This window comes from Sus scrofa, chromosome 14, assembly GCF_000003025.6.
Source record: "Sus scrofa isolate TJ Tabasco breed Duroc chromosome 14, Sscrofa11.1, whole genome shotgun sequence".
Classification (NCBI taxonomy): Eukaryota; Metazoa; Chordata; class Mammalia; order Artiodactyla; family Suidae; genus Sus; species Sus scrofa.
In genome coordinates, this window is record NC_010456.5 from 72,786,535 (window position 1) to 72,810,551 (window position 24,017).

Sequence of the window (24,017 nt, forward strand, 5' to 3'; positions counted from 1 at the left end):
AGGTCCGTCTAGATGCCTGATGTTAGCTCAGCCCCGCTTCTCAGAGGATCCCAAAGACTAGCTTTGCCAGCTTGTCGGAAGGCAGAGTGATGCCTGGACCCAAGACTTAGGAGGAAGGCAAAGAGGGCCCTCCTTGTGAATTCGGGAAAAGGGAAAGAAGTGAAGCCCCAGCTCCACTCCACACCCCCTTCCTGCCTATAAATAACCCCAAGTGTCACTTCAAAGGGGACGGGAGCGCGGGAGAGGGGCTCCCAGGCCTGGTGGGTTGGGGCAGCTAGCCCTGCACACCACGCCCCCCACCCCGGGCGAGTTTGCATAAATAAACAAACCCAAGCCGTCTGCCCCGCAGGAGGTGGAGGAGAAGAGGGGAGGAGGAGAAGAGAGGGGGGCGGGAGAGATTAGTTTGGGAAGTAGCACGGATTGCTCATCCGATCCGTGCAGCCGCAGCTAGTGTGTCAAGTTACAGAGGCGCCGGAATCGGCCCCAGCGCTGCTCCGCCGCGGCCACGACCCACCTCTGCCCATGGGGCCCTCCGTGTGCGCCCCTTCGCCCCGGGACTGAAACTGGCTCGCCCGGGAGACCGGAGACATCTAGGACAGACAGCGCAGAATCAACTCCAGGACTCTGCAGATACTTGAAGGGAAAGACGGGGCGGAAAGGAAAACCGGCCAGATTCCCCTAACTTTCCTGGACTTGGAACGTTCTGCGAAGTAACTTTTTTTTTTCTCACCTGGGTGTACCCCGATTACTGCTGGTTGTAATTTTTTTTTTTTTCGGCTTTCCCCCTCCAGCTGCCTTTTTTTTTTTTTTTTCCTCCATCCTCTTTGCTGGGAGCAAAGGAAAGGGACATATTCCACCGACACAAACCCTTTCCCGCTGTCCCGCAGCTTGGATCGCGCCTGTGGGCAGTGGCTCTCGCCTTTATTTATTCTATTTATTTATTTATTGGTTCTCAAGACGCGAGGGGATGGTAGCGGAGCGCTCCCGCAAAGCGACAGACTCCGGTGCCCGCGGCCCCGGGGAGCTGGGCGCGCCCGGGACGGTGGCGCTGGCGGTGGCGCCGGTAGAGCGCTGCGCGCGGCTGCCGAGCCCGGGGTCCTGCGGGCTGCTGGCGCTGGCCCTCTGCTCGCTGGCGCTCAGCCTGCTCGCCCACTTTCGGACGGCCGAGCTGCAGGCCCGGGTGCTGCGCCTGGAAGCAGAGCGTGGGGAGCAGCAAATGGAGCCGGCTATTTTGGGACGAGTCAACCAACTGCTGGATGAGGTCTGTGCTCTTTGTTGCTGCCTTTTATCCCTCCCCACGGCGCCCCCTCGCGCAGCCTCTACACTTTGGACCAGCCGGTGCCCGTGTGCTCTTGCTCTCCCCGCCGCGCGGTGCGCCCTGGCCTCGCACCAGTTGTCTCGGGGCGGGTGGGGGTAGGGACGGACGCTGCCCTGCCAGAGGCCAGGAGGACCCGGACGGCTTGCGCTGGACCCCTCGGCTCCCGCCTCCGGGAGGCGCCCCCCGCCTTCCACCCTAGGAACGCCCTGAGCGCGCGGGGCAGGTGGAGGAAGGCAAGACGCGGGAAGCGCGTAGAGGCGGCCAGGCTCCACTTCTCCCTCTGGCACTCCGCCACCGTGGTGTGAGAGCCGCCCAGCGCCCACGCGGCGGGACTTGAGCCCCGTGGCCTGGGCCGAGACTTGCTGGGCCCCCGCGGCCCTCCCCATCCATCCCTCGAGGATCAGTGCTGCTGACTTTTATTGCCATGTTCCGTTGGGAAGAGAGAGTGAGGGAGTGAGTCATCCAAGGGGCTGAGGGGGACAGGGGGCAGTCCTTGCAGGGCAGTGGTGTCCTGGTCCCAGCCCAGACGCTAGGGCCCAGGTGTTGGTTGTTCTGGTTCTCCTGTCCTTTGGCACCAATTAGCCCTTACCTTCTGGTTCTGAAGCTGGACTTCTTGTCCTTAGTTTCCTGGAATGGTCCCTAAAATTTTGTGTCTGTGTGTTTTTTCTGGGAGAAGGATGCTGAGCTTCCCCCATCCCCTAAATGTCCTTGAACCCAAGCATATTAAAAGCCACTAGTGTCTCTTAGCCATGGTAGTCTTGGGAGTACATGACAAGACCCAGCATCCACAGGAAGAAGGGACGTAACAGTTTCATAAGTGCCACCACAGTAAAGGCTAGGCGGTGAGACCATGAGGCCTGGTGACTTCTGAGAATCTAGAGAGCACAGGAGATCCAGGGTCCAGAGGAAGGGGACGACCCTCAGGTAAAGGCCACAGCGGACTGGGAAGAACTCCCAGAACGGGGCGGCCACAGAAGATTTCCAAGGGGAAGACCTGGCAGGGAACTTCTCACTTAGTTGGCAGGGGTATGGAATAGTGGAGGTGGAGCCCAGTAGATCTGGCTTTTATCCCCTCAGCTACTTAGAAGCTGTGCAACCTGGGGCAAATACCCTAACCCCTCTGAGCTCCCCAAATGATGGTGATGACAGAACGTGTAGGAGCCCAGCCATAACTGCAGTGGGTACGGTAGCCATTCCGACATGGGCACCAAGCTATGAGGCCCCACAGCCAGGCTCCTCTCAGGTTGCCTCTCCCAGGCAAAGCCTGTATTTGTCAAAGTAGCTCTCCAGGGGGATCACGGAGAGGGCGGTCAGAGGCCAGAGCAGAGAGGCTGGTCACAGGGCAAGTTTGCTGATGCCAGAGGGGCGCCCGTGACGGCTGCCATCAGCTCCTTCCCATACCCTGCTGGGCCTCAGGGAAGTTGAAGGGCTCTGTCAGGCCACCCACAGTCCCCTGGGACCCTGCGGGGAGCCTCTGGTCTCAGCGGGGCCAGAAAGCCTTTGAGGCTGATGGAGAGAATGCACAGGGGGCTGGCTGGGGCCTGGGGAGGGTGTCAGGACAGTGAAGGCTGCTCTGGGTATCTCCCCGGCCCTGGCTGCGGAGCGACAAACATTTGACCCTCAGTGTTCCGCTCAGTCCGCTCTTCATCCTCTCCCCTGACTGGCCCCTCCTGATCCAGGGCGTGCCCCAGCCCTTTCCCAGATCCTGGCTTCCTCTGCTTAAGACTTAGCCAGGCCTGGAGTTCCCATCATGGCTCAGTGTTAATGAGCCCGACTAGTATCCCTGAGGATGTGGGTTCAATACCTGGCCTTGCTCAGTGGGTTAAGGATCCGGCGTTGCGGTGAGCTGTGGTATAGGTTACAGACACGGCTCAGATTCCACATTGCTGTGGCTGTGGCTGTGGCACAGGCCAGCAGCTATAGCTCCAATTTGACCCCTAGCCTGGGAACCTCCATATGCCATGGGTGCAGCCCTAAAAAGACCAAAAAAAAAAAAAAAAAAAAAAAAGACTTAGCCAGGCCAAGCCTTGTGCTCCCAGGACCTCGGGGCTGATAGTGTTATTTGCCCTGCTGAGCCCTCCTCTCCAAATTCCTACTGACTTCTAGACCCTCATTTTCTAGGTGGGGAAACTAAGGCCCAGACAGGGGCAGTAGGTTACCCAGAGTCAATGGTAAGATCCAGGAACCTAAGCTTCCTGACCCCGCCTCTGTGCCGTCCCCGCTCCTCCTGCCCCCTTCCTTTGTTCATCCTCATTCCCTCCTTCAGCAGATGAACCCAAGAGCCAGCCGTGGGTCAGGCATTGTGGGGGCACACTCCTGCCCTCCTAGGATGGGACAGGCAGATAGGACACAGAAAAGAAAGTGGGCAGTGACCTATCATGTGAAAAACGCTGCCATAATGGAAGCAGAGGAGATCCGGGGAATGGATGGCTATGCAGCTCCCTGATGGCAGTGGCTTCTGGGGAAAGTGATTTTCAAGTGAAGGCTTACAGGGCGAATAGGAGTTTTCCAGGAACGGGGTGGGGGGTGCATATGGGGCAAAGGGAACAGCTTCTGGAAGCTGGAAGCCAGAGGCAGGTGTTTGCCTTGGAAAACTGAGTGGTGGAAGGTATGGCTGAAGAGAGGCAGGGAGCCTAGGTCGAGAGAGGCCTTAGAGATATAGTTCCATCTTTGCAAGAGCAATGGGGAGCCATGGAAGGATCTTGAGGAGGGCAGTGATGTCCATAGAAAGAAAGAAAGAACAGGGCAGAACAGAGAGGCCCAACAAGAGGCTAGTGCAGGCCAGAGGGGACGGTGACCTGGTCAGGGGCACGAGTGGCGATGGAGGCGAATGAATGGAAACAGGGTGGGACCTGAGGTCAGTAGTAGAGGGCATTGGGACTAGAGGGAGAGGGCTGTCCTGCTGGGGTGGTGATGGGGGGTGATGGCAGGTAGGAGATGTGTATGGAGATGACTCCAGGAGGTCTCCCCCGGAGGGGCCTGTGGTCCAGTGGCTCTGGAAGGGATGCTCTGGGGGCTGCCCCGTCCAGTTCAGTAACCACTAGTCCCATGTGACTCATTATATTTAAATGAATTAAAATTAAAACCTGACATGTAGCTCCTCAGGCATACTAGCTACCTTTCAAATAAGTGCTCAATAGATGCCTGTAGCTGGTGGCCACCAGCCAGGACAGTGCAGACCTAGAACATACGCAACACGGCAAAGTTCTACAGAATGATGCTGCGCTAGGAAGAAGCAGCCCCTGGGCCAGCAAAGGTGTCCAGGAGCAACTTGAGGCCTTTTCTCCACCCTTTCCTTTCCTAGGTCTGCTCGCCCAGTTCAGAGCAAAGGGCAGAGGTGAGGGAGAGAAGGGAGAGCTGGGACCAGTGGAAACTCCCAGTGGGAAGGACGGGCAGAGGAGAGCGTGGAAATGGTTTTGTTACAGAGGATGCTGTGAAGTGGATGTGCCGAGGGTTCCTGCCCTCAAGAGGCTCACAGGTCCCCGTGTGCCAGGATTCCAGCTGGGTTTTGCTATCCGTGCCACCTTAGGGAAGCCACAGCACACGCCTGCGCCTCAGATTCCTCTGCCTGGCTCTTGGGGTTGCTGTGGGACCCTCAGGAGACGGTATTTGGGCCAGTGCACTAAAAGGTGCTGACACCACAGGCCACAGGAGTGCTTCTGGAGAGGCATTCCCACCATGGTGCAGTGGGTTAAGAAGCCTAACTGCAGCAGCTTGGGTTGTTGAGGAGGTGCAGGTTCGGTCCCCACCGCACTACCTCCGCCCCGGCACAGTGGGTTAAAGGATCCAACGTTACTGCAGCTGTGTGTAGGTTGCTGCTGCAGCTCAGATTCAGTCCCTGGCCCCAGAACTTCCATATGCCAAGGGTGCAGTCATTTAAAAAAATAATAATAATAAGTTGCTTCTGGAGAGCTCCCAAGGACCTGGGGCAGGCAATTCAGGCAATTCATCCTGGAGCAAGTGAGCCCGGGCCACTCCCTGAAGGATGCAGGAAGGGCACTGGGCAGGGCTATCCCAGGACAGCACAGCCTGTACCATGGCCTGGAGACAGGAATCTAGGGACACAGGCACACCACCCCTCCTGGGGGGAAGCAGCATACTGGGGGCAGAGACTGTGTCTGCAAGGCAGGAGGAAGGGGAAGTTGGCAGGGAGGGCCAGGCTGAGGGAACCCAGTAGGGGAGGAGCCCGGCATGAGGTGAGCAGGGGCAGATGTGAGCAGAGGCCCAGATCTGAGGGGCTGAGCCACTGGGAGGGGTGCGTCAGGGCTGGGAGAGGAGCGTGGGGGCGGGAGTCAGCTCCGGAGAGCAGGAGTGTGGCTGCCAGACCTCAGCCCCAGCTCTTCCCCCATCAGCGCCTCTCTCTTGGTCTGGGACCCTTAATGAGCGCTCCAGCTGCCTGTTACTTGATTTGCTTGCTGTGAAAAAAAGAAACTGGAATGTCCCAAATGGAGGAAATCAGATGTCACCTAGGGTTGGACAGACAGTATGCGGGGACAGAGAAGGGGATGGAATTTAAACTTGCCAAATCCATTTTGCAGGCCAGGAGGAGCAAGCAGTCACCTTCAAGGTGAATGTTGAAGGATGCCAGGCAGACCCCCATCCATCCACAGCAATAAGAGTAACAGCAGCTCTAAGAGACATGCCTCACGTTTATAGGGTATGTGCAGGGTCCAGTGCTATGCAGAGTCTCTCTCTGTTTTTTAAAAAATTATTTTTTATTATAGTTGATTTACAATGTTCTGTCAATTTCTGCTGCACAGCAAAGTGACCCAGTTATACGTATATATACACGTTCTTTTTCTCACATTATCCTCCATCACGTTCCATCACAAGTGACTAGATATAGTTCCCTGTGCTATACAGCAGGATCTCACTGCTGATCCACTCCAAATGCAATAGTTTGCCTCTACTAACCTCTAACTCCCAGCCTCTCAATCCTCACGACTTCCCTAAGGGTGGATACTCACGTTACCCCATTTTACAGATGGAAGACTGATGTCACTGCAGCTCCCTCTCACTATGCGTGATTCAGTCCTTTGGGTGTGGAGGGCGTTTTCCACCCCCAGGAATCCCTGGGGAGAGGAAGTGGTTGAAACTCTCAGGCTAAAATGTTCAAGAATCCTATTGTCATAGGAAAGTCTGACGTTTATAAGGGTGTACAGTCGCCCTTTACTGAACCCTTTCTACGAGCGTTTGGAGGAGAGATCAAAGCTGTGGCTGAGAGATTGGGGGTCTGAATGGGGGTCCTCTACAATCGAAATGCTGGCATGAGGACGAAGCAGGCTAGCAAAGGGAGAACATGTGTGGTGGGGGATGTGGGCCTGTGTAGAGTGTCGTGTATACATCACAGCTACCCGGACCTTGGTTAACGAACAAACCTTAGATCCAGGTGCCCTCAGATGCAGCCAGTGCTCTGCTGAATCGGTCCTAAAACTAATCCTTTTTTCAGGACTAGTCTTATGGGAAGTTAATAGTGGGAATCTCCTCAGAGCCCCTCAAGTCCAGTCTCCTCCCTCTACTGATGAGAAAGCAGGTCCCGAGCTGCACACTGGGTATCAGAGGAGCCAGAGGTAGGACCTCCGTCTCCAGGAGGCATCTCCTCCACAACACACCTTCTCCTTTCTGGACAATAGTAATTGTCTGGCCAAGTGGTGGTCAAGGCAAGGCAAGCGTGTGCTCCATTCTCCGCTTCTTGGTCCTCAGCAGACATTACAAATCAATTGTCGCTTCTCATTGAGCTTAACCTAAAGCCTCAGAATCCTGTTCAACCCTGTTCCAGGAAACTGTTACCCAACTAGTGAGAGCTGATGTGTAAGATAAAGAGCTATTTCCTGACTCTAATTAATTCTTTTAAATACAAAGCAGTATTTACTATAGATAAAACCAGGGAGAATTGTTAAAGTCTTACAGCTTCTGCAAAGGCCTTAAAACTAGCAAGTAGCTCCAAACCAGACTGAGGACCTCATTAAGTAGCCAGCGCTGTGGGAGAGACAGTGGGAAAAAGTCAGAGCATCTGAAACAAAATGCCATCTGCCTTACGCTTAGTTTCACAACTTAACACTCTCAGAAAGATGCCTTTTCCCTGTATTCCTAATCGTTCCAACCTTGCCCCAGTGCCATCTGGAAAGTCTTCCCAAACCATCCTGACCCAAAATGGGCCCTCTTCCTACTCCAACTTCCTGCAAAACTGCCTGCTTCTAGCTCAGAGAAGGAAAACAGACATGGGAGTTCCTGTTGTGGCTCAGCAGGTTAAGAACCTGACATAGTGTCCGTGAGGAGGCAGGTTCAATCCCTGGGCTCACTCAGTGGGTTACAGATCCAGCATTGCCTCAAGGTTGCAGATGTGGCTCAGATCTTATGTTGCAGTGGCTGTGGCATAGGGCCTGCAGCTTACACTCCAATTTGACCCCTAACCCAGGAACTTCTATATGCTGCAGTACAGACGTAGAAAGCCAAAAAAAAAAAAAAAAGAAAGAAAGAAAGATATGGCACATGCTGACTTTTCTTATCCCAGAACCACGGCAGCCATTGCTAATCACTCAACACACACACAGCAAGCCTACCTCGGCCTCAGAATCCTTCTTAACACAGGGCTCCGGGCTGCCACTCTTAGTCTATTTGAGTCAATGCACAAGATAAAATCCATTTGCCATCATGGCCCAGGCTTGCACACATGGTGCAGTGTGCCCTCCTCTCCAATGCTTTAAAGTCTTTTTTTTTTAATTTTTTATTATTCAAATGAATTTATCACATCTGTAGTTGTATAATGATCATAACAATCTGATTTCACAGGATTTCCATCCCACAGCCCAGGCACATCCCCCCACCCCCCTTAAAGTCTTATCCCATTTGATCGCATACAGCCCAATGGCCAGGGTAGGAGCTCACTGGTCTCCGAGTCCTTTGCTGAGTCTAGCCTGGGACTTTGCACCAAGTAGGCAGCCCTCACCAATTAGTTGTTGATTTAAGATCCCGCTGCTGGAGGCCAGTGAAGTCAGCTCAGTCAGCTGTCCTCTGCCCACCCCCAACCCAGACCCAGCTGTATGCTCAGCATTTGCTCAGGGTGTGTGCCCTGGAGCCGGGCGTTTCCCAGCAACCAGCAGAGAAGGAAGTGATTAACTCCTCTTCAGTGGGGGCTGCATCCCTGGTCCCAGATGAGAATGGGAATGGCTCTGTGTGGTGTGTCCCCACCTGGACAGAGCAGCTGGGAGCACCCTTCCCCAACTCTGAGGTTCAGGAGCTTCGTCCTCACCTGCCCAGCTGCCTGGTGTGTCTTTGGTTGGGGCAAAACAGTAAAGTGGCGAAGCCCACTGTACCTGATGTCATATGGGCCTCTGCTAACTAGTCGTATGACCTGAGTCTCAGTGTCCTGATCTGAAAAATAGGTCCTCCTCAAGAGTTGTTGTAGGATTCAGTTAATAGCAACTGCAACCATCACTGCCTTCCTCATCATCGGAGACAAGAAGCACCTGTAACACGTCCACAATTTTATTTTATTTTATTTTTTTTGTTTATTTATTTATTTATTTACTTTTTGTCTTTTTGGTATTTCTTTGGGCCGCTCCCACGGCATATGGAGGTTCCCAGGCTAGGGGTCGAATCGGAGCTGTAGCCACCGGCTACGCCAGAGCCACAGCAACGCAGGATCCGAGCAGCGTCTGCAACCTACACCACAGCTCACGGCAACGCCGGATCGTTAACCCACTGAGCAAGGGCAGGGACCGAACCCGCAACCTCATGGTTCCTAGTCGGATTCGTTAACCACTGCGCCACGACGGGAACTCCCACAATTTTATTAAAGGCAAATATTTGTTGCGGACTGTTCAGAGACCTTCACATCTATTAATTCATTTAATTCTATGGAGTGGTTATATTTTTATTCTTTACTTCTTACTTTTATTTTTGTTTTTTTTGGCTGAGTCCATGGCATGCATAAGTTCCCAGACCAGGAACTAAACCCATACTACAGCAGTGACTCAAGCCATTTCGGTGACAATGCAGATCCTTAACCTGCTGTGCCACCAGGGAACTCCTACTATTCCCTTCTTAGAGAGAGAACATGGAGGCCCAGAGAGGTTGCATAATTTTCCTAAGGTCTTACAGCTAGTAAGTAGCAGAAACAGGCCTTGGAGTCTGCCCCCAGAGTCAGCATTCAAGCCACATGTCTATACCATGTGTAGAAAGTACTGTATTGCTCTAAGTCCGCTGAGGCAGCCACAGACACTGGGCTAGGGACCTGTGCAGTTCAGTTTGGTTCGGCTCCAGCAGTCATGGCATTTACCCAGCTGACTTAACTTCGGCCCACAATACCGTCATTGTTATAAGAACAGCCCGAGGATGTCATTTGTGACATTGCGCCTTGGTCATGAAGACCCTTAGGAAAGTCCCTGTTCAGCCTTGGCTTCCAGAATGCTTCGGCTTCCAGGAGGGGTGGGTTGGATCTTGTCTCTTGGACAATGAACTGTCCTCTAGGAAGCTTAGCCCCAACTCCGAGGTTCACCGGTCGTAGAGCCAAGTCTTTCGGGCAGAAGGTTTTGCATGAGCCCCACTCTCAGCCCTGTGTCATCACCTGTGCTTGCTTCCCTTTCTCTGTCTCACGCGCCCCTGCCTCGCTATGTCATGTGTGTCTGTCTGCCCCTGCAGCTGCCTGAGTGTCCCCTTTTGGAGCAAAAGAGGGATAAAAGTTCTACAGTAACTAAACTTTTTAGAGTGACTCTGCCCTCCTCATCACATCTGCCTGCCCTCAGAGGCCGGCCCTGGACTGGTGATGGGCCAGCTGCACAGTGGCACGTGGGGGACTTTAAAACACACCAAGGCTGTCCCCCTTCCCCAAACCCCAGTGCGACTCCCTGCGGACAGGGTCTGGTGGTGGGTTGTTTAACGAGCTCCACAGCTGACAGGCCCTGAGATGGAGAGAGAGGGAACGTATGTGTGCCCCTGAGCCTGGAACCGCCTGTGCAGTGTACCCCGGACCCAACACCCGAGTTCCGAGCTGTACTCAAGAAGCCGATGGTGGCAGTAATGAGGGTCACAATGAGACCTACTGTGCACTATCAGTAAAAGTCCTACTATGCACTGCACAGTTTGAAAGTATGGAAGGTGTGAGGAAGGATACACAGGGGGATTTATTTTTTGGGGGGGAGGGCGTTGGTTTGGGTTTGGGGTTTGGTCTTGGTTTTTCAAAAAATAAAATCAGCTGAGGGTTTGCCATCCAGAAGGAAGGAGGTCTCAGGAGAAGCCGTAGGAATCCTCCTCCCACTTCTGTGGTTGGACTCTGGCCCTCGTGGAAGCAGTCTGTTGGGTCCACAGTAAGGAAGGAAGTCAGCAGACTCCTCCAAGGGAACTGGGGCCCGGCTCTAGGGAGGGGCTAGGAGGGCGGGGCTGGCTGGGGTCCAACTGCACGAGGACCCCCCACTCCCATCTGCAGGCCCCTTGCCCTGGGTCTGGACCTCTCCGAAGAAATCTCTCTGCAGGGGGCGGGGGTGGGGTGGAATGGGACTGCTGGCAGCGGGGGCTCCTCTGAGCCTTCAAAGGGGAGCACAAAGGGGCGGAACTGCCTGCCCTAAAGGCTGGGCACAGCCTTTCCGGGGGACACTGGGCCCCTGTCTCCCCTCCTGGAGGCTACTGTGGGTTTTCCTGAAACCCCGCAAGGCTAGAGTCCACACAGGCTGGGCCTCTTCGGCCCCTTTCTTCTCCTCGCACCCGTCCCCAGCCTCCTGGCCTCCCTGATGCCCGCGGTCCAAAGCCATGTCTCTCTTGTTCCCTGGCTCCGGCATTTCCCACTGTGGGCAGCTCGCCCGGTCCACCCCACCCCTGCCAGGCGGCTCAGTCTCACTCTGTCCGGCAGGGGAGGCCCTGCTACTCCCTCTTCCACCCACCCCCCACACTCCTCCGAGGAAACATCTTACCCCAAAAGGCTGTCATGGGCCTGGGATTCTGCCATCCAAGGAGCTTGACACCTGAAGTCTCCTGTCACACCGCAGGTGCCCTGTGAAGGTTTCTCTAAGCCATCACTTTGAGGTTTTCTGCATCAGGTCATTCTCGGACAAGGTGGCCTCTGGGGTGGGACAGGAGGGGTGACCTCTGGGGACAGGGATGCAGAAAGGGGGCTGGTTAAAGGGCATTAGCTGGGGGCTCTTCTCAGAACAGCCTAATGACTTCCCTGTGAGCTGGCACTGAGGTTTCCTGGGGGTGGGGGGAGACTTGGTGACATGACAGGTCAGAAGGTGGTCCTGCCTCCTCCAACTTCTCCTCACTCCATAGAATCAAAGTGTTAGAAGGAAGAGAGTTCGGTGTTATACCGGGAATGCCCACAGCATCCCTGGTTCTTAGGCTTACACATCCCCGGTGACATGGAGCTCACTACCTTATGCAGCTGGCTGTTCCACGATTGGACACCTCTGGCTGTAATGTCCTGTATGTGCTCCATCTCATCAGAGCTCCAGACCCCACCTCGACACCTACCATCCCACCCCTCCAGCCTGTCTTGAAAGCATCTCAAATGCAATCTCTAAGCTGAGCAGGAAGGCCGGTCCTCCCCAGCACCCCTTCATCTGTGAGTACACGGGAGTCCAGCTGCACTGACCCCAGGACCTACTGGCCGCACCTTCTCAGCCTCCCACAGACCTGTCCTCCTCTCTGTCTCACGGCCTACACCTCCCCACCCGAGCTACCCTCGGCTCTCCCAGGCCAGGCTGCAGCCTCCTAACACATCTGCCCCCATTCACTCTTCCCCACCCCTTCCTCATCCATGGGGCAGCCAGGGTCATCTTTCAGAACCTTTAAATTCAATCACATTTCCCTGATTACAGCCCTTCAGTGACTTCCCATTGATTCTTCTTTTTTTTTTTTTAATAATGATTTTTATTTTTTCCATCATAGCTGGTTTGCGGTGTTCTGTCGATTTTCTACTGCACAGCAAGGTGACCCCGTCACACATACACGTATACATTCTTTTTTCTCACATTATCATGCTCCATCACAAGGGACCAGACATAGTTCCCAGGGCTATACAGCAAGATCCCATTGCTTATCCATTCCAAGGGCAATAGTTCTTCTTAATAAAGTCCATGAGGCCTACAGGGTGGGGCCCTTGCTAACCTCTCTAGCTGCTTGGCTCACCTTCCCTCGCTTTTGGAGTCTGGCCATATGGTTCTACACTGTCACGGCTAAGAGTGCAGACTCAGGAGCCAGATTGCTGGGTTCACGTCCAGCTCTGCTGATTACTGGCTGTGTGACATTGGGCAAGGCGCTTAACCTCTCTGTGCTTTGGGCTGTATCTCTATAACATGGGGGTGGTGGTGATAAGATATCTCCTTCCCTCTTATGAGTGTTGTTGTTAGAATGAAATTTTTAAAAAGTTAAAAACAAGTGCTTTTGAGCAGCACTTGGCATTCCAGTAATAGACATTACAAGCTCCTAAAAAGTGTCAACCTCCCCAGGTCCCTGGCACAGGCATAAGGTTGGGGGCCATGGGCTCAGAGCCAGGTTCACCTCCTGCCTCTGCCCTTCCTGGCTGTGTGTAAGTTAGGTCACCTCTCTCTGCCTCCATTTCCTTGTTCATGAAGGGGCTGCTGTGCGTGCTGAGTGAGTTAATATGTGTATGACTCCTGCCTGGGTCACAAGAAGCACATTGTTAGGTCAAGTCTCAGCCGTTTCCCCTGGGCCCTGCTCATCCTCAGACGCAGCCCAGCTGTCACTTCCCCACGATGCACCAGCCTGGTCCACGCCCTGGAACTGGCCCTCAGCCCCTCGCCCCTCCTGGCCAGACCTCTGATGACAGTGGTTGTTTCCCATTGACATGTGCGGTTTGGAGATGCTTATGTGCCCCTCGCTTGAAAGTAAGCACCACAAGGGCAGCCTCCATGTCTGCCCTGCCCACATGTGTGTCCCCTGCACTTTGCATGGCTCTGCAAACATAGATGCTCATTACCCATTTGGGGAAAGGAAGGAAGTGGGAGTGAGGCTCTGATTTCCATCCCAGCACTTTTGCTCCCAGCCCCTCCTCATTCTACTGTGGGGGACCCTACTTCATCCTGCACTGGGTCCAGAGATGACCTCAGGCCCCCTGTAACTGGAGGTCCTAGGCCCCATGCTAACCCAGCTCCCGCATAGCTGGGTCCACGTAGTTCCAGGGCCCAGCTCCTGTCATCGCTGAAGCAGCAGCAGAGCCTTCGTTAAGCTGAAAGGACTTTCTCGAATGAAGGCTGGAAAGTTCCCACTGGGGCATGCATCCTTCCTGATTTTTCGGATCTGCACAGCCTGGAGCGCTCTCTCTGTGGCTTTGGTGAAACAGGGAGACGGGGGCAGCTCATGGCATCTGGGGTATCCTCTAGTCCCTGTTTCATGGCCCTGGGAGTCTGTGATCAGACGCCAAGTCTATTGCACAAAGAGAGTGGGGGAGGGAGGGAGAACACAGTTTCTCAGCTCCCACCCCCACCCCGCGCCCCCACCATGGCACCCGGGCCTGGACCCAGCACATGGGCTCCCAGAACAGACAGGGCAAGTCCAGTTTTGGTGGGTGTGGGTTGTGTCACGATTTCCTCTGCTTTGATTTCACCGGGTGGAGCTGCCTGCACTCGGGGCCATGCAGCCACACTCGGGTCTGTCCCCTTGACAAACCCCGTCTGGGGGGCCCTTGCAGCCCTGCTTGCCTTTGCCTTTGCTCCTCCCTGGGTTGCCCTCCCCCCCATCCCCATCTGTCCAAGTTCTGCCCAAGCCCAGGCCAAAGCCCACCTGGGACCACAGGGGTGGATCCTAAGGGGACAGACCTAAAAGTAGGTGATTTGGTTCAAGTGTGGCTCAAACACCAGCCCAGGCCCTGCCCTCATATGGTCAGTCTCCAGCGGGCACCGGCCCAGCAGCAGCCACGACACAGGGTAACAAGGAGGCTCCAGCAGGTGCGCTCCAGCACCCACTCTGTGCCAGGCAGCGGAATCAGATGTTGGCACAGGGGCCAGAGCTTTGCCCAGCATGGTCGTTTCCATTGGCAACTCCTTCTTTCAATCTCCAGTTCTCGTGGTCAAAAGGCTGGGCCCCGGACGGGACCTTCACTCACCCTCCCCCGTGGGAAGAGGGGGTCTGAGCGTCCCAGGAGGGGAGGCGCACGATCACACATTGACGGCGGTGCAGGAGGCCAGGTGAGTCCCACTGTGACATGTGGGAAGAGGCAGGCCCTGGCACCAGCTCAGGAGAGAAGTGGCCTTCATCTGGCCCCTAAGAAAAACAAGGTGGCATAGCAGGGGCTCACCCCCTTCACATCTGAGCCCCTCTTTTTGTTTTCTGATCTCAGCTTGTTTTATCCTTCCTGTATGGTCCAGCAGGTAATATTATCCCTATTTTATGGAAACCAAGGTCCAGAGTGTTACATCTCTTGCTTCATACCCTGTTCGTGGGAATGCTGGACTAGACCCCAAGGCCCTGACTCAAGCCTGTATCAACACCACCAAGCTCAGAGTGCACTGGATGCTTCACTGGGGTTGGGTGGCCGGCTGTGCTAACCCCCAGCGGAGTCCCACCACAACCTCCAAGGGCAGGTGGGCTCTAATAGGAGCCACACACAAATATCAAAACTTAATTATCAGAGTTCTCCTGTAGCACACCAGTGGGTTAAGGATCTGGTGTCACTGCTGTGGCTCTGGTAGCTGCTGTGGTGCAAGTTCAATTCCTGGCCCAGGTTCCACATGCCATGGGTACCACCAAAAATATATATATATTAAATGCTGAAACACTTAGCATAGTCCCTGGTATATACTGCTCAATATGTGTAGTTATTATTCGTAATGTTAAGTTCTATTGCATAATTCCACTTGGTAACTGCTTCCTGGTTCCCAAGGCATTTCCATGGCAACACTTAAGAGGTTGGCAGGTGGGTAATATCCTCATTTTGCAGATTCTCTGAGAGGGGAGGTGCCAGGCCCAAGGTCATGGCTGTGGAGTGCAGAGCTCACCTGGTTTCTGCTCTGGGCTCCCTCTCCATGCCACAACTTGGACGCACCCACATATTAGAGACCCAGGTTGAGCCTGAGCCCTTTAAGAGCCCTGGGGCTGAGCAAGGGGAAGGAGTGGGCCCTAAAGCCCAGGCCTGGCCAGAGCCGCATTCTCTAGGGGAAGTGAGTGGCCGCTTAGCATTTTCCCTTTGATACTGATACAGGCATTTTAATAGCTGCAATGGTCAGGCGGGTGATGTTTCAGCTCTGGCCATGTGGGGCATTCCAGGAGGCCCTGCCCGCCAGCAGGGGTGAAGCAGGAAGGCTTCTCTGTCTTGGGTAGTTAGGGGTCCCCCCCAGGGCCTCAGCAAGTTTTACACCTGCCCTTGAGCTTCAGCCTGGGAATTTCAAACCAGGGGTCTCAAGCACAGGTGCCTAAGGGGGCCAGGCTGATGGCCTAAGTCAGTGAGACTTGCCAGGGGGAGGGGACCATGGTGACCTGGGCAGCACATGCCCACCTAAAAGAGGCAGCCATCACTCAGCACCACCTGATCATTACCAGATCCCCACTTTTACAAGAGAGATCAGAAACCTAGACCTAAGGGAAACCTCCTCAGCAACAGATTTTTGAGCACCCATCATGTGCCAGGCCACGGTCTAGGCACTGAGGATGTAGCAGTGAATGAAGCCCATCCAAATATTCATGTCCTTGTGGAACTTGCTTCCTGGTGCTGAGAGGAAACAATAAGTGACATAAATAAGACAACAACAACAACGTCTGAAGGAGAAAATACAACAAGGAGGAAGGATTGTACATATATTGCAGAAGGTCCCTGGGGACAAGGAGAGCCTCACTGAGAGCAAGCCAGGTGGTTAGCTAGGCAAAGACCATCCCAGGCAGAGGCCAGCAAGTGCAAAGGCCCTGAAGTAGAAGAAAGCCTAGCATGTGCAGGAGCAGAGAGGCCTGTGTGGTCTCCCTGGCTGCCGTTTTGAGGCTGGTCTGTGGGGCGAGGGCGAGGGGAGCCATCAGAAGGTTATTGCAATGATTAGACCAGAGACGATGAGGCTTGGACCAGGTGGGGGTGGGGGGAAGGCAGAGAGAAGGGGCCCGATCCTGGATGTGGCTGGAAGGTGGGGAACAGGAGTTGCTGACGGAGCGGGTGCAGAGTGAGAGAGAAAGAGGCATGACTGATGATCTCAAGGTTTTGAGCAGCGCGCAGGATGGAGCTGCCACTGCCTGTGATGAGGACGACAGTGGGAGGGGCAAGCCAGGGGAAGGGGAGGCAGAACATGAGTTTAGTTTGGGGCTGCCTATCCATGGAGGTGCCAGGTAGGCAGGGTTCCAGAGGAGGGTCCAGGATGGAGGTGCAAAGAGGGGAACATCACCACATACGGGTTTCCCCCTCTATGCAAAAGTAGGAGGAGCCTACAAAAGCTCTGTAAGGTGAAACGTGTAAAGCAAAGAAGCAATTCCCTTAGGATACCTCTTGCTAATGGATACACTAAATACATGGAGATAAAGCACAGATGCTCACGGACACGGTTCAAAGCTCTGGCGGCTGGAGGCTGAAATGCCAGTGTGGTTCTCGGGGAAGCTTGGCGGGGCCACTCTCTGCTCAGGGTGCATGCTGCCTCTGTAACTGCTCAAAACAAATGCTAAACAGTGTTTGCTTATTTCCCCTCTTTATTGGTAAAATTGAAAATCCTCTTCAGATTTCTTTTGGTTAATGAAGACAGGTACTAACGTAGGGCTTTCGTAAAAGAGAAGTGGGTGAATCGAATTTTTGAAAAGTGGGGGAACCCTAATCAAGAAGACATGGGGTGAGAGCCCCCAAGGAGCAGTTCAGAGAAAGGTGGGACCGGGCTCTGCAGCCCCTCAAGGTCCCCAGTCAAGCTCCCCCCCTGCAGTCCTCTGTCACATGCATCAGAAGGACCCAGCACAGGAAACAGAGAAGGAGCACAGAGCAGGGGAAGGAGACCGGAGTGTGACATCTTAGGAGCCAAGTGAAAAAGTGTGTTGGGGAGAAGGAGCATCGACAAAGGTGGTGACAGGCTGAGATGGGGTGGGGGCAGGACCAGTCACTGGACCAGCCACACAGGGATCTCACCACATCATCGAGGCTATTGGGGTGGAGGGAGGGTAAGAGCCTGGTGGGAGTGGCCCAGGGGAGAGCAGGGAAGACACCCTCTACCAGAGAGCTTTTCTAGGAAAAGAGCTAAACAGGATCCAGAGGGGATTTTTTCATTTCTTTTCTTTTATTTATTTATTTATTTATTTATTTATTTTTTTTTTTTTGATGGGAGGAAGAACAGCATGTTTGCCTCAAGATTGCATTGGGGGTGGGCAGAGGACAGCTAAATCCCACCGGAAGGCTGCTTGTATGAGTACCTTTTTATGGGAACACAGCCATGCTCGTTTTGGTGTCGAGTTGTCGGAGGCTGCCTTTTGCGAAGACAGTAGAGCTGAGTGGTTGTGACAGGGCTCATATGGCTCACACAGCCTGTTCTGTTGCTAGCTGGCCCTTCACAGGAAACCTTTGCAGGAGAAGGGCTTTCCTGCGTGCTGGCGGAGGGTTGGCCTAACCTGGGAGCCTAGGACCAGAGGATGCGGACCCAGGCGCAGGTGGGGGGGCGTGCCTGGGGGTGGAGCCTCTGGAAGGGCTCTTCTGTTCCTTCTGTTTTCTCAAGGTCATCTGGGGACAGTGGCATTGGGATTGAGAGAGAAGAGGTGGAAACCACTAGGACAGTGAGATGGAGGAACTGGGGATATGCTTTCTTCTGTTCATGAATGAAGGGAGGCCAGTCAGCAAGTTTCATAGTTTCATCTGCTGCTTGGTGCCAGCATGGGGTAGGTTGAAAGGTTGCATGTACCCGGTCTGTGGCTTGACCAGGAGCATGTGCTGAAGGGGAAGGGCGTCAGGGCAGCCGGGGGGTGGAGCCAGTGTTTATAGTCACCGACCACAGAATTTGAGCTGCGAATTAGGGAAATGAAACCCGGCAGGCGATGGGCAGTAGAAAGGTGAAAGGACCCATGGATTGAAGGTCCCTGGGCTGGAAGCACCCCTGGGGTTGAATATCAGGGGTGAGCCCCGGGGACAGTGGTTGGATTGAACCCTACCTAGACTCTGGAAGAGCTGCAGTGATGTTCAGATTGAATGTTGTTCAAAAATAACCAGGCAGAGAACCTGAAGACACCACACCCTGAATTTAGCCAGTTCTGTGTCCCCGGGGGCTTTGCCCTCTCGGAGTCTCCTGTCCCTCCTGATGGATGGCTGTGGACTCCCGGATCCGCCCTTCTCACCCAGGTCTCTCTCCTGAGCACCGGAGCCACACGTGCCCTGCTCACCTGGACCCTTCCTCTCGCTCAGCTTGTCCCCAGCCCAATCCATCCCCCTCCATGAGCCTGCTTCTGCCCCTGTCCTGACTCAGTGGGGGCATCTTGGCCACCAACACCAAGTCCACCCTGTGCCCTGTGCCTCCTTCGTCCCGCGTATCTCTTCCCCTTGCCTGCTGCTCTTCGTCATGCCCCTGGGTCATAGCCCAGGCCACCAGCATCTCTTAGTTGGGTGGATGACTGTGACGGCCTCCAGAGAGGAACCTCAGCCTCCAGCCTTCTCACTGTCCCCGTCTATTCTCAACTTGCTACGGGGGTGGGGGTGGGGTGTCCTTGTACCAGCCAGATTTGACCACGTACCTCCTCTGCTTCAGACCCCTGGTTGGCTCCTTCAGGCTGGACCCTTATCTGAACACACAGGCCCCCGTCACCCACTCAGCACTCAAAGTCTGCAGTCACCTGGAGACTTTGGACCCAAGTCTCAACACACTTCTCCCGCATGAGTCTCAGTCCCCTTGGCCGATGGGGACTGCATCTTGTTCTCTGTTTTGCACAGACTCACAATCTGTAGGAGCGCCATATGTGTTGGATGGACTGAACAAAAGCATTGAACTTGAAGGTGGAGGACCTGGAATTTAAGCCCTCTGTGGCTTATCTGTTAAGGCACCTCCCTGTCCCTCTCTGAGTCCCAGTTCCCTTTATTATAAAATGGGGCGGTGGGGGGGGATCTGTGGCCTGCCTATTGCATAGGGTGATGGTGAGGGTTGGGGGAAGGCTCAGAAAATGTGAAAATCACTCCTAGGTCTAAGGAAAGCTTCCCAAGGTAACAGGCTCTGAAGTGGAGGTTTGTGAGCAGGAGGCTTCTTGGGATCCGTATTGGAGACGGTGAGGGAAACAGGTGGGCAGGGCACTGAGCTGTGATGCAGTCACGACGGAGGCCTCAGCTGGTCCCATGGGGCTCCACCACTGAGAGTCATCCTGAATTGAGGCATAGGGGCCAGAGGGTATCTGTAAGTCGCTGGGTACAGTTTGCAGAGGGAGTGGATGTGACCCTGGTCAAGGCAGCTCCTCCAGCTGAGAGTGGTTCCTGGAGAGGGGCTGAGCTGTGGCAGCCAACACATAGGGCAGCTAAGGAGGACGGCTTGACCCTAAACGGGAGACCTGGGTAGCTCATCACAGCATCTGTAGTAGCCCTAGAGTTTTATGGCTGTCAGTAAGCCACGGAAATGTCAGGCATCTGTGTCCTTCTAAATTCAAAGTCCTCAGGGTGCAGCAGGTTAAGGATCTGGCATTGTCACTGTAGTGGCTCAGGTCACTGCTGTGGCGCAGATTTGACCCCTAGTCCAGGAACTTTCAGATGCTGTGGCAAAAAAAAAAAAAAAAAAAAAAAAAAAAAAAAAATCAAAAAACAAAACAAACAAAAAATCCAGTGTCCTCATGATCTGCCCTCCAAACACCTTCCTATCCCCCCTTCCTCCCGTCACTGCCACCTCAATGCCCCTTTCCTCTTCCTCAAACACTCCACACAGAGTCCTGTCTCAGAGGCTTCACTTCTGCTGTTCCTTCTGACTGAAACACACTTCCTTCAGATCTCTATATGACTCATTTCTTTACTTCCACCGGGTCTGTGCTCAAACATCCCCTGCACAGAGAGAACGTCCTGGACCCCTGAGTTTCAAACACTGCCTTCCATCACTCTCTGTCCTCTTACCCAGCTTTATTTTTCTCTACAGCACTTACCACTGCCCAAATCACGTACTCATTTGTTTCTCTGCTAATTGTGTGTCTCTTCCCCTGGAAGATGAGCCCAGGAGGGCAGGGCTTCTCTCCACCCTGTGCTGTGTTCTCCATCTCCAAGGGCCAACCCATACTTGGCATCTTGCTGTTACTGAATGACTGACAATCCTAGGGTTTGCAGCCTGTAGCCAAAATGCTGCACACCCAGCTGGCCTTGGCTTGTCGGCCGTTGACTGGCTCCATCATTTAGCAGAGGCTGTCACACGCCTACTGTGTACCAGGCACAGCCACAGACAAACCCTTGAGGAGCCCACAGGTTGTTGGTGGGAAGGAATGTGGATGGAGACCGTGGGCAGTCCCTTCCTGGGAGGTGCTGTTCGTGAGCAAGGCTCAGCGTGGGCGTCACGGGGCTTTCCAGCAGACCTTGTCCTGGGATGTCCTTTGTTTGCCTGGTGGCCACTCTGTGTCCACCTCAATATTCATCTGCCTAGTATTTGTGTGCCAGTGTCTCTTCTTGAGTCAGGGGCTCCCCCTTGGGACACTCCTCTCTTCCTCTTCCCCTGTATGCTTTGACTTCCAGCTCCCCCCAACCACTGTCTATCTGCCTCCTCCCCCAATACACACACACACACACACACACACACACACACACACACACACACTAAGACTCTCAGGGGAATTTGCACACACTTTTCTCCAGCACCATGGAGCAGATTTTGCATCAAAAGGCCTGAGATCTCATCTCAGATCCACCCCATACTGGCTGTGTGACCTTGGGCAAGTCACTAAACCTCTCTGAGCTCACTTTCCTGAAGCAAAAAAAAAAAATGTGGTCCCTATCAAACCTACTTTAGAGTTTGATTATGAAAAGTAGATGTGATTTCCTGTGTAAAAGCACCCAGCTCAGCACCAATACACAGTGGGGGCTCAACAGACATTAGTTTGCTGTGGATCCTCTAGAAGGCTTCCTTGACCTTCTCTCTCCACCACTAAACCAGAGGTGACACCAAGTCCTGGGACACCTTCCACTTGACGTCCTCTACCTCTCGCCCTGACTGGCAGAGCCGTAGAGCCTCAAGGAGGCCAGTGATGGGGAAATGCTCCTGGGGAGCCAGCTGGTGTCCTAACAGGTCAACATGTCAGGAGGGGACTTGCCAGGACAGTCCTCACAGCCAGCCACAGTACAGGCCCCGGGGAGCCAGATTTTCCCGGGTGTTTTTGTTTGTTTGCTTGTTTTGTCATTTTTGGCCTCCCTGAGGCGTATGGAGTTCCCTGGCCAGGGATCAGCAATGCCAGATCCTTAACCCACTGTACCAGGCCGGGGATTGAACCTGCGTCCCAGCACTCCAGAGATGCTTCCCTTTTGGGCTACAGCAGGAATTCCAGATCTTCCAGGTTAAGAGAAGTTAGAAACACAGATTTTTCATGTGAAATCAGCCTCTTCAAAATACTGGTGACAAATTCAATGAAAAAAAAGCAAAACACTGTGCTCACCAAATCAAATACACCTAAGGGCCATTTTGGATCTAGGGCCACTAGTTTCTAAATGCAGCGCTGGTTCCAGGCGGGGGGGTGAGGGTGGGGGGGTGTCTGAATCCCAGTCTTCCTCCACCATGACCTTGGCCAGGCTAGTCTCTCTGTGCCTAGGTCCCTCACCTATAAAATGGGTGTGATAATAGCTAACATTTATCCGTGCCTCCTGGGGGTCAGGCACATTTCCTTCTATGCACCAACCTCTTTGATCCTCTCAGTAACCCAGCGAGGTTGCACTGTAATCAGCTCAGGGTCCCTCTGCACTCCTGTCCCCACCCCAGGGTGGTGGTGAGGGTGGAGGCGCTCAGCCCAAGGCCCTTCCCAGGCTTATGGGTGTGTATGTCTCCCTTCACTCCATGGAAGTGGCAGCTCCTTGAGGGCAGGTGACTCTGTCTTCTTGTTGCTGCTTCTCTGGGGCCTTCCATGTTAGCTGAGTGATCTGTAAGCTGGTGAGGAAGAGGTTTCATGGAGGGGTGGAAGGTCTGTCTGTGCCTGAGTCTGTGAGGGACACCAGAAGAACAGAAGTCACTGTCCCTGCCCTCCTCTGCCCCCCAGATCCATAGGCGCCCAGACTGAGACAGGAAGCAATTAGCCGGGAGCCAAGAAGGGCAGGTCATTGTGCCCGAGAGTGTTGTGAGTCTTGGGTGCAGGAAGGCCACAGCTGCTTTGTAGGGTCCTGTGCTCAGGGTTAATTTCCTTCAGAGCACTCCAAAGACATCAGACCCCGAGGTTACCAAGATGGGACCTCTCCATCTGCTTCTTATTACCCAGACGCCCGGTGGCCAGTCTTTGATCCAGGATCAGCCCTGCTGCCAGCCCCCATCGGGCCCCTTCCCCCCACTCCCCGGCCCCCAGCCCACCGCCACTTCCCAGGGCCTGGCCTTTACAACTCTCAGTGACTCCTCTTCTTTGTTTTCTTGTGCAGAAATGGAAGCTCCACTCTCGGAAACGCCGGGAGGCCCCAAAGACATCTCCAGGGTGTCACTGCCCACCAGGTAAGGAGACCTTCGAAAGGGTGACAAGGGTGGGGACACACACCAGACGTCCTCTCAGTGGCCATGCCGCACCCTGTTCAGAGCATCCCTTTTTTACTTGGAGGATGGGTGTGCCCATTGCCTGGCCCACCTCCTCCCCCCGCCCAGGCAGCCTTCCTTCATTTACTGAAGCATTTGTTTGTTCATCACCTCTCTTGTGGGCCTGACACTGTGTACACTCAGTTGTGAAATCAGATAAGCTCCTTCGCTGTGGCCTGTTGTGAGGTGTCACCCAGAGCTGAAGGGAAGAGGAGCCCCCGAGGGCAGGCACCTGGCTCATCAGGTTCACCTCTGGGCCTGTGGCTCCTGACACAGAGTTGATTCAAACGTGCTTGTTACCTGAATAAACTACCCCGTAACTGTAATACCTTGCCTGCCCTGGCCAGGTGGCTCTGGGGGCTGTGTGTTCACTGTGTGTCTGGCATCTAGGCTATACACACATGCAAACACACACTCAAACACACACGCACGCATGCACACACCCTTGCAAACAAGCATATGGTTGCAGGGTGCGGTGGCGTGATAAAGCTGACAGCCCAGTGTGGCTTCTGCGTCTCCGATTGCCATTTCCTTCCCTGTGTGGGTAGCTCCTACCCAGGACGCCGTGACAGGCTCTCCCTGCTGTGTCGTGCAGTGCGTCTGCTCATCTGGTCTGTGTCCTGCGTCCCAGCACAGAGGTTCAATTGCAGTGTCCAGAGTTGATAATATTGACAGGTTGTGGTCCCTTGGGACTTTCTAGGTTGCTGAGCATTGTTATTAAGCCACGGGAAGGACGGATGAGCAAGTTTCACTGTTCCCATGAGTAACCAGAATGGGCTGCGCCCCTTGGTGGTGGGGGTGGGAGGTGAGGGAGGAAGCTCTAAGCAAGGGCATGAGGCCAAGGGAACACGTCCAAGGAATCACTTTAGAGGCTTTGCCCTGCGGGCTCAGCATGTGGCTCCTGGATGCCCGTTGTGACAGGACACTCCCTGAGCCCACTGGACACAGAGGCCAAGGAGCCCTAGGAGCCCCCACTCAGGGTCCACAAGCCAGGTGCTGAGCACATGGGAAACCGAGGGACCACTCCCGCTGGAGGGTGAATGAGCTGAGTTAGGTTGGGAGTCACAGTTCAGGTGCTGCCATGGGAGCTGGCG

The 24,017-nt window shown here is 54.3% G+C and overlaps 1 protein-coding gene across 14 annotated transcripts in view; it reads left to right on the forward strand.

The window, feature by feature from the left end:
• Window positions 246-24,017, forward strand: part of COL13A1 (collagen type XIII alpha 1 chain) — a 166,314-nt gene continuing 142,542 nt past the window's right edge. For 4 of the 14 annotated variants that reach the window (XM_013990415.2, XM_013990426.2, XM_013990424.2 and 1 more), the window contains exons 1-2: window positions 267-1,261; window positions 22,776-22,845. In XM_013990415.2, coding sequence (XP_013845869.2) covers window positions 968-1,261; window positions 22,776-22,845 — 364 coding nt within the window. In that variant the 5' untranslated portion in view covers window positions 267-967. Of the gene's footprint in view, window positions 1,262-22,775; window positions 22,846-24,017 lie in introns of all 14 variants that reach the window. The other 10 variants (XM_013990414.2, XM_013990419.2, XM_013990417.2 and 7 more) reach the window with 8 other exon arrangements.